The sequence below is a fragment of the Belonocnema kinseyi genome, chromosome 3, assembly GCF_010883055.1.
Source record: "Belonocnema kinseyi isolate 2016_QV_RU_SX_M_011 chromosome 3, B_treatae_v1, whole genome shotgun sequence".
Classification (NCBI taxonomy): domain Eukaryota; kingdom Metazoa; phylum Arthropoda; class Insecta; order Hymenoptera; family Cynipidae; genus Belonocnema; species Belonocnema kinseyi.
Window position 1 is genome coordinate 132,339,407 of NC_046659.1, and position 11,024 is coordinate 132,350,430.

At 31.4% G+C, this 11,024-nt stretch overlaps 1 protein-coding gene across 1 annotated transcript in view; it reads left to right on the plus strand.

Moving 5' to 3' along the window:
- Positions 1 to 10,017, plus strand: part of LOC117170032 (serine/arginine repetitive matrix protein 1-like) — a 58,253-nt gene extending 48,236 nt beyond the window's left edge. Inside the window, exons 8-10 of the mRNA XM_033356549.1 lie at positions 3,137 to 3,514; positions 8,726 to 9,127; positions 9,908 to 10,017. Coding sequence (XP_033212440.1) covers positions 3,137 to 3,514; positions 8,726 to 9,127; positions 9,908 to 10,017 — 890 coding nt within the window. The remainder of the gene's footprint in view (positions 1 to 3,136; positions 3,515 to 8,725; positions 9,128 to 9,907) is intronic.
- Positions 10,018 to 11,024: the final 1,007 nt, after the last annotated feature.

Below are 11,024 nucleotides of genomic sequence, written 5' to 3' on the forward strand. Positions count from 1 at the left end.
CGACCAAGAGCATGCTCTCCGTAAGCTTCGACAAGCATTTGATGAGATTCTATCGCCGATTTACCCAAATGGAAACAGAAAATTAATGCTCCCCGCAAATCGGTGTTTGAAGGCACGTATTTCGACATTTTCAAGAGCGAAATAAATCACGATGTCATATGAAACTTGAAATGTTTGGTATTGGATATTGTTGACAGATGCCAATACGCCAATTAGCACAAATGGTAAGTTCCGACAGTGCCTACAAGTGTGCCTACTGGCCGCTAGATGGCAATACCGGTTTCATATGTATACACCTGGTATCTTAAGATACTCAAAAATAGAGATAGGTAAACATCAACAATGAAGCGGTAAGTATTTAGGAAGATTCTTCAACTTTCTGATTTCCTCTTGTTAAGGAAGGCAATCGATGCAGTTCATTATAATTATCGATTCTATAATTTGATAAATTATCGTGCAACAAAATGTGTAAGCCCAAGAAAATAAATCATAGTCCTACACATGATAAATGTCGTGAAAGATGTCTTTGTGTTGGAACAAAAATAAAAAACATTTGCTCAGTATTATTTGTGGTGGTTGCAAGTGAAATTTATAAAAAGTGTTACAAAAAAGAAAACCGACAAAAGTTTCCAGTGTTGCAAACAAAAAAGTGCAGTACAATTTTTTTAATAAATCGTTTCATGTATCTTATTTCCATTTGATCTTATCGATGTTATCTTTCAAACTTCTTCACTTTTTATGGACAAACGATTGTTTAATAATTCACTTCAATTTCAACGAGTTTGCACTAACAAAACTTTTAATAAAATTACTTTTAAGGAAGTGCAAACTTGACAGATTGGCATAAGAGTCAATGAACTGACTTTTTTTTATAAAAAATCACTTGATAAAAGACCTTGCACCAAATGTACAGTCAATGGCATTTTGTGTAAAATTCTAAATCTAATTCTTTTTTTTTTTATTTTGGAAGCTGCAAAGCAATAATTATGAAATAACTTTCAAATAAGTAGAAGAAGCGTACATAAAACGGATATAATACCTGTGCGTTTACATCAAGAGTTGTTTTATTATCCCTTGAACATTTATTCCGGAATATCGGCATTTCTTAATGACTAAAATCACAGAAAATTTCCTAATTAATCTATGAGGATAGGGATCATATTAAAGTAAATAGGAAATGTGCAGAAGACAAGAATGTCTTTGAATTTTTCTAAGGGGTTGCTTAATCATCCCTTATTTAGAGAAGCAGAGAAATTAATTTTTCATAAGAAATAAATCACCAAAGTTGAGGACTACAATATAACCTTTAAACATACATATATAGGGACTGTGTTTTATGAGGACTTGAATTATAATTTATTTTTAAGGTATTTCAATCATTCCTTAATTATTAAAAGAAAAAAATCGATATTTTAAAAGGGATAAAGCACCAAAGATTTTTTTGTTAACACAATGATCCCCAAAATGGCTTTAAAACATGTACAGGTAGCGTTTTTTAGCAGGGTTTGCATTGAAACTTATTTTTAGTAATTAAGGGATTATTATACATACCTGAAAATAAATTGTAACGCAAATCCCGTTAAAAACGCTAATTAAGCGATGATTAAACTGCCCTAAAAATAAATTATAATTCAAGTCATTCTAAAGGAAACTTCCCAAACAACAAATGAGATAAGGATCACAGAGTTAAACATAAGTTAAACTAAAACTTGGGACATTTAATTGGGTACACTCTTAAATAAATTTGTCTTCGATTTACTTTTAGAACCTTTAAAACGCTTGAAATACTAAAAGTCTCAAATTTACTGCGAATTCTTAAATTTGTAGAAAACTGATTAAATCTGTTGAAATGACTCAAAACGCTGCGAAATCTTTCGTAATTCTATTAGAATCTTATAAACTCCTTTCAAGTTCCTTTTCGTCTAATATAATTACCCGGTATTTTTTAAATCTTCTAATCTAGGAAGAATTTAAAATAACATAAGAAAGTGTAAAACTGACACTTTATCAAAAACGACAGAAGTCACTTTTTTGGGGGTCTAGTTTCTTGAGAGATTAATATTTCTAACCATTTTGCCTAGCTTAATAAAAAAAATTTTAAAAATGTATTCTGTTAATTTTTTCATACTAGCCTTACACACAGTATTATCATGGATTTTTTTACCTAAATGACTTAAAAGAATTTGTTTATTCTCTTAGACATCATTGCGAAGAATTGTGCAAGATTTTAAACTGGATTTCATTCCTTAGTCTGATTTAAGAAATCACAAGGTCAAGCACGAGGCATATACAATTCATCGGTTTTGACATCGCGAAGTACGATTTTCAGTAAAAAATTTTTTTTAAAAAGTTCTTAGTTTCGCAAATTTTTACACTTTTAAACCGAATAGCAGTTTGCTCTTAACCCTGAATAACAACATTCATACATTTTGTAAATTATACGAAATAGATCAATTTCTATCACCGAATACGAATTTGGTGTAAAAACAAAGAATTTCACTAATTATTAGGTCGTTATTTTACTTTTTGCATAAACTTCGTATATTTTAATTATTTTCCATTTTACAGACAGGTTTTAAGTATCGCCAAGTTTAAACAATAGAATTAATAAAATTGTATTTCTTTCTTTTGTTTTAATTCTTTATGAAATATTAAATTTAAAAGAGTAATGATTGAGATAATTTTTTTAATTCATCCAAAAAATTTTCCGTAAAAGGTCTCTTTCATATATCATAAACAGAACGGCGTAAATAAAAAATTAATTGTACAAGAGATTAGAGCTGGAGACTCTTCAGGCTCAAATACACTTTAGTTTAAAAAAGATATTGCGAAAATTAAAGGCTTTAGAAATTTTGAATGGAAAAAGTGAATATTCTGTAGCTGTGTGTTGTTCAGAAGAGTGCTATTATCAACAATGTTTTGAACAAAGAACTGAAACTTATGTCTGTCTCACCAAGTTTCAATATTTTTCCAAATTTGTATAGATTTATTTAATTCGACTGACGAGCAAACATACATTGATTTTTATATCTATGTCCTTCTTTATTTCGCCGTTGATCTTATCAACTGGTAAATGAGAAAATTCACATTTATTATCTATTTTTTGAAGCATGCAATTCTTTGTTTATTGTTGCAGAATTAAGTTTACAGTCCGAATCTTTATCTAATACTGGCTCTAGTCCTAGTGTTCATCCTACTGGCAGTTCTGATACACCTGAGAGGTCTCTTCCTCCTGTGAGGTCCAGGTCCAGGTCTCCTCATCCTATGAGGTCTAGGTCCACGTCTCCTCCTCTGGGAAATTGTTCTTCTCAAAATGCTTCTTCTTCAAGGCCTCCTCTTGCTAACAGGCTTATGGTTGCACCTAAATGGCTTCCTTCTCATCGCGGGCCTGGACATAAACTAGATCAACTTCCATTTATTCGGCTGATTCCGAAAACGGCTTCGAATCGGATATTCGTACTCAAAAGATACTCTTTTCCTGTCGATAGCGAAATAAAAATGAGAAAAGGCAACAGTATATATGAGCCTCTACCAACTCAAGAACAAATTGTTATATCAACATCCAATGGTGACGTATTTGCAATTTTGGAGACTTATAATTCCCTTGCTGGAATGTATATACGAATAAACAAGGCTTTCAAACGGGCAAAAATAAACATAGAAACGAGAATAGTTACCGCGTTAACTCAAGATGAACTCGGTGACACTCCAGTGAGTTACCGGGCTCCAATCAGAAAACATTTTCAAATAAAACGCGAAAAACCAACGTAAACCGCAATCCTACATGCATTATTAATTTAATAAAAAATGCAAACCTAATTTTTTTGAAATGAAAATAAAATCTAATTTCTTTTGAAAATTGTATGTACTAAAATCATTCGCAAAAAACGTAGAGGAAACAAAATTTGATTTCCAAACACCTTCCCAATGGCTGGTTAGAAACTAACATAGGAAGAGCAACAAGAAGATACAACAGGATTAAAAAGGAATGTCAACTAAAACAACCCGCTTACTATTTTATTATTCCACCTCTATATTTTCTTCGGTTAGAAATCAACTGTTTCGGAAGACAATTTTCGGTGTAATTTCCATTCTGCAAAACGTTTATTTGAAAATTTAAATGTTAGATTCAATTATTTAAAAAATATATTTAGGCAGGTCGGCTCCAATACGGCTGATGCCCATCTCCCACCGCTGCCACTTTTTTGGCCCCATAGCAGGGCGGTTTTATGAAACTTGCAAGTACCTAGTTATTTTAGAAATAATCACTTGGGGCTACATTTTTGAAGGTACAACATTTATTTCTTGGAAAATTTCTCAGTATCAATATAAATAGTAAACAGGAACTAAATAATAATAAATATAGTTTTTTAATAACAGGGTATTTGAAGGAATGATAATTAAGAATTAAATTAGGAACAATATCGAAGCTGCACAATAAAAATATTGTTTTTCATTTTATAATTTTCAACTTAGACAGGACACCTTTGATACATTGTATCTTTAATTTAAAAACTATTTTTATAATCAGAAAAATATAGAAATTTAACCTAATGGGCAATCTGATTTTTTTGTTATCACTTACTGATGTTCATTTAAGACATAGTCCCTAACCTTAAATATTTCACCATCATTTAGAGAAAATGCATTCAGAGCGATTTGAAATTTTTAGCTCTACGACAAAGAGATTTCTGCTAATGCTAATAGTTTTTAGATGTACTTTAATATGTTTTTACTTCAAAGCGTAAATGAATTTGATAAGATTGACTTACATAGCGCGATGCTTTTTTGCAAGTTAATAATAAATATTGAAAATAGACACTTGAATATTTTTATTTCTAAGTTATCTACAATCTATGTCGGTTAAAAGGAACTCATTCAAACCACAAGATTAGGAAAAATGTATGTGATGGTTACATATTCATGAAAGTCATTACGAGGGGATTTTTAATCATAAAATGTGAATTTAAAGTCAAAATTAAAAAAGCAACAAAAATGTTCGAAATTTTTTTTAATAGCTAAATTTCAACTGAAGTTACAGAAAGGTGGGATTTTCAAGTAAAATATACAAATTTAAGGTTAAAGTTTCAAAATTTGAAAAATTCTACTCAAACTTTGAAAATCTTGGCGTTAAAATTAAAAAATTCTTTCAAGTTTTCCTAACTGTAATAAGTTACTGGATTTCCTTAAGTCACTATGAGATGCTATTTTAATCTTAAAAAAATCTGTTGCTAAAAATCAAAGTTTCAGAAATAATTCTCAAATCTTGAATTGTCCTTTCAGACTACTCGAAAGAAAATTATCAAGCGAATGATTATGAACTTGGTTCTGCTGAAAATTTTGGTTTTTTTCACCTCAGATTTATTCATTTTCTTAGTCGGGCGAAAATCAAAATTGCTAAAAATGCGATACTAAATAAAATGTGTAAGATTTTTCTAATGAATATTAAAATTTTACTCATTTCAATTTAAAGATTAAAAAATGAAGGTAATTTGCTTACATCTCTTTTTTCAAGGAAAGTTTCTCTTATTTTAATTATGAAATTCTAATTTTTTTCTTCTTATTACCTTCAGTTTGAAAAATAAACACATTGTTATTACTATAATGCTCGGTGCTACAAAAACCCTTGAAATATATCATTTTAAAGAAGCCTTGAAAATAAACTGATTCAAAATAAACTATTAGAAACTAAAGGACTTCAAACAAGAATCATAGAAATTAAACGTTTCAAGCTCACACATTCAACAAAATATAAAATTTAAAAATTTTCTACGTTCATCCCGAACTTCGTGAGAAAAATATGAAATTGTACCCCATTTAACTCACTAACAATGTTAAAAAAATATTTATTTTCCTAGTTTGGAAGAAAACTGAAACCAAAATTGCAAGCTTTTAAAGAAATGCAAACCTTTCATGTAAATAAGTTTCCTCTTCTAATACAGAAATAAATTAAAGCAGAAATCTTTTTAAACTTGAATGCGTTTTAAATCAGTCTTATTGAAAATTTATTAATTTCATTCGATTTAAAATAATGAACATTTAAAGCGACTGGAAAGGTTTTCCTACCAAACACTTGAAAAATGTTGTTACTCACTTTCATAAATCACCAAAAATAGTTTGACTTACAATAAGAAGTTTATCACGACAATATCATGAATTACATTATTGGAAATATGCGGTATTGGTTTTTATGGATGTTGAAAGCGAAAATATCTTTATTTTTTCCGAACTGAAAATTGTTGTGAGAAGCAAATTTCGTTAAGTACACTAATGAACACATCACGAGGACAAGTTTGAGTCATATACAATAAATCAGATAAGGATGACAGTCTTCAATGTAAGTTGTAGTAAAACGACGGAAATTTAATTAAGTACCCTCTTAATTGAATTCTTCGTTAATACAGTAATAAGTTTTTTGATTTCAGCAAAATGAATATCCTTTCTAATCTAGTCCTATCATTGGCTGTTATCCTTAGTGGAATTGGTAAATATAATAATGTAATAATTTCACAATTATTTAGAAAAATTTATTGGAATTACGCAAATAACAAGTGGTCAGACGTACTGACCATTAAATCTTGATTTAAATCCATCATGATACTTTCAAAACTCAGGGAATCATATGAAGTGTTTTAATGCTTCTTAACTCAATTTAGATGTTTAAAATACTTAAAAACCCTTCAAATTTTATAAAATCCTTTAAAAAAAGCCAATAAAAAATTATTTAGAAAATGTATTTTTTTCATATTTTTTTAAATTAGCTTTACACAGGTTATTAACATGCAATTATTTTTTTATCGAAATAACTGAAAAGAATTTGTTTATGGTATTAGACAGCATCGAAAATATGTGCGCAATATTCTTACATGAGTTTTATTTCTTATCTCTGGTTTATGAAATACAAATGTCTCACAAGGACAAGCACGAGGTGTATGTAATTCTCGAGATAAGAACTATTGTAATAATTTTTTGTACGCAAAGAAGATTTATGAGCAATTTATCCACCTTAAAATTTGAAATTTTCAGACATTGCATAGTAAGAAAATGGTGACAATAAAACCAAACATAAATTTCACTTATTTTATTTAATAATCAATAATATTCTGCTTGTAATTCCCTATTGTACTCTGTAATTTCAAACTTTAGACATATTCCCGAGGTAGTAATAAAAATTACGTTTGGTTTTTTCCATTTTGTATAAAAGTTTACGAAGTTTAAATTAGACCAAAATCCAAATTAAAAATCTCATTTAACGTCCAATAATCAAATTGATGCAAAATCCTGTTAAACGAAACAAGGATCCAACGACCAAATTTGGACCACAACGAATAAACAAAAACCAAAAATCATATTGTAATCAACGTTTTGGGTATCGTACAGTACCCTTATGAAGGCAAGAAAAATTTAAGTCTTACATTTTTTTTGCCTTGATAAGGGTACTGTACGAGTACCGACACGTTGATTACAATAGGATTTTTAATTTTCGTTTATTCGTTGCGGTCCAAAGTTGGACGTTGGATTCTTGTTTTGTTTAACAGGATTTTGCATCATTTTGTATAAACTCAATATGTGATTTTTCAATATGGGATGGGATTCTTTTTAAGCAAAATTTAAAAAAATTACATTTTTGTATGATACTAGCACACCCCTTGAAAGAATGCTTGCGAGATTTGAAAATGGTCTAAGAAATGTATGGTAAATGTTCTTAGATTTTTGTACATGAAACAATACAAAGAAATTGCTTCTATAACTCATTAAATCAAAACTATACTGAGAAGTATTCATAAATTGTGGCCAATCACCAGAATAATGATTAAATTATTAAATGGACAAGTATAATTTTTGTAATTAAACGTTTTATGTATCTTATTTTTATTTTGTCTCATCAGAAGTATATTTCAAATTATTTCACCTTTTATGGACAAACTATTGTTTAATAATCCAATTTTAATCAAACGAGTTTTCACTAACAGAACATTCAATAAAACAAATTTTTAGAAAGTGCACCTTTGACGAATTATCATGAAAGTCAGTGAAAGGAAATTCATGAGTCACAGAATGTAGATTTTTTGTCCTAATTCAAATAAAGATTATGATTCTCACCTAGTTTCAATGATAGAATTGTTGAAATTGTCTTTCTTTCCTTTTTCTTAATTCGTTTTAAAATATTCAATATAAAGGATTTATTGTTGTAGCGAAAACTTCAAATTTTATATTTTGCGACGGAATTGCGTAAATAAAAAATTAAGTATACAAAATATTCGAGCCAGCGACTCTACAGAATCAAACAAACTTTAGTTGAAAAAAACCATAGAAAAATGTTAGGTTTTAGAAATTTTGAATGGAGAAATTAAATTTTCTCCCACTGTTTGCTGCTGAACACAAAGTGAATATGAACAATATTTTGAGCTCTGAAAATCGTTAAGCATTCAGGATTTTTTATTCGTTGATTTTATCAAACTAAAAATGAGGCTGCAAAAGCAACATAATATATTGATTCTTGTGAAAAAAAGAATTGGTACATTTAAAAAGTAGATTAGACCGGGAAAATGGCATCATACTTTTTCTAGGGTTGAAACTTTGGGTTTGAACTTCAGCCTCATTCAAATCTTATAATGCATTAATTAGATTACTGATTTCAAAATTTTGATAAACTTTCCGGAATGTCAAGTCCATCTTGCCTTACGGACTTAAGAAAAATGTACTTCTCTGTTTATCGTTGCAGAGTTAAGTTTACAGTCCGAATCTTTATCTAATAGTAGCTCTATTCCTGGTATTTCTCCTACCGGAATTACTGATGCATCTGACAATTCTCCTCCTAGGGTGAGGTCCAGGTCGAGGACTCCTCCCCACAAACATTATTCTTCCGAAGCATCCTCTTCTTCAAAGCCTATTCTTGCTACTAGGTTGAGCGTTCCACTTAAATGGCTTCCTTCTCCTAGCGGACGTGGAAATAAACTTGATGAACTTCCATTTATTCGGCTGATTCCTAAGACAGCATCGAATCGGATATTCGAACTCAGAAGATACACTTTTCCTGTCGATACAAGAATGAGATTGAGAAGAGGAAGCAGTGTCTATGATCCTCTGCCAACTCAAGAACAAATTGTTCTATCAACCTCCAATGGTGACGTATTTGCAATCTTGGAGACTTCTAATTCTCTTGCTGGAATGTATATTTCTATTAAAAATTATTCCAAACGGGCAAAAATAAACATAGAAACGGGAATAGTTACCGCATTAACTCATCATGAACTCGATGACACTCCAGTGAGTTTTCGGGCTCCAATCAGAAAACATTTTCAAATAAAACGCGTAAAACCTATGTAAGCCGCAATCCTTCATGCATTATTAATTTATTAAAAAATGTAAACCAAATTCTTTTTGAATTGAAATAAAATCTAGTTTCTCTCGAAAAATTGTTTGTATATGTATTTAGGCGGATAGGCTCCCACATGTCTGACGCTTATCTCCCACCGCTGTCACTTGTTTAACTCAATAGCTGGGTGGTTTTCTAAAACTTATATGTACCTAGACGTTTTAGAGTAAATTAGTTGGTCCTAAAATTTCGATGACACGATATTTATTTATCGAAAAACTCATCAGGATCAATATAAATGTGAAGTAAAAGCTAATAAATAATATCTTATCCATGATTTAATAATAAGGTATTTGAAGAAATAAAAATTGAGAAATAAAGCAAGGAAATGTCGAAACTGCAGATTTAAAATATTTTTTTCCTTTATTCTTTTCGCCAACAAGTTCTTTTTAGAGCCAGTGAGAGTGTATTGTATAAACTAAACTCCGGTGTTTAGAATTAAACCTAAGTGTGAGGTAAGTGCAATGGTAAGACAGTCACCATGCTACTCGAGTTTTTAAGTTTTATTGTAATTGCACAATTCAGTAGAGGCTTTAAATGAAGGAAGCAATAAGCAGAGTTTAACAATCGGTCGGTTGAATTCTGCAGTGGCCGTCCTAACACGAATCGAGCGAACTAAGCCATCTTTACCTGGATAGCATTTAATTACGCGAGCAAGCGACCATTTAGTTGGAGGGAGACCATCATTGCGCATCAATACTAAGTCATAAGTCTTAAGGTTAGATTGTTCACGAGTCCACTTATATCGGTGCTGTAAATAGTGTAAATATTCAGTAGCCCATCTTCGCCAAAAGGTCTCCACAATTTGTTGTATTACCTGTCAACGAGATAGCCGATTCTTAGAAAAAAATTCGACCAATTGTTCAGGGGAACTCAAAAGCGGTGCACCAATCAAAAAGTGCCCAGGGGTCAAATACGTTAAATCTTCGCTATTATCCGACAACGGTCCTATTGGACGAGAATGAAGAGCTGCCTCAATTCGCGTAAGAGTAGTATAAAACTCTTCGGAAGTAAAAGTTCTAGAGCCCACTATTCGGCGAAAGTGATGCTTGCAGCTCTTCGCTCCAGCCTTCCACATTCCCCCGAAATGGGGTGCAGAAGGCGGAATGAAATGCCAAGTACTTCCTTGGCTGGCGAGTTGATTCTCCAAGTTTAAATCTTTACGTAGATTTAAAAGGCAATTACGCAATTCTCTTTCAGCTCCCTGAAATTTGGTACCATTGTCACTGTACATGTGAGCTGGTAATCCACGACGATTTGTAAAGCGATGGTAAGCTGCTAGAAAAGCTTCACTGGAGTAATTTGAAACAAGTTCAAAATGTATGGCTCGAGTCACGCAGCAGACGAATAAGGCTACGTAACTCTTGTAACTCTTTTGCCCTCTGCCCGGTGATACGCGTACGTTGAAAGGACCCGCATAGTCAACCCCAGTATGTGTAAAGGGACGACTTAGAGTGGTCCAAAAATTCGGAAAACTACCCATCAGCTGTTGAGGAAGAGTCGGTCGCTGACGCACGCATAAAACACAGACAAAAATTAATCTCTTGACAAGCGTGCGAGCTCCTAACACTTAAAATCCCTGGCGTAACGTGCGTAAAGTAAGTTGCGTACCACCATGCAATGATCTAATGTATGCTTGATGAGC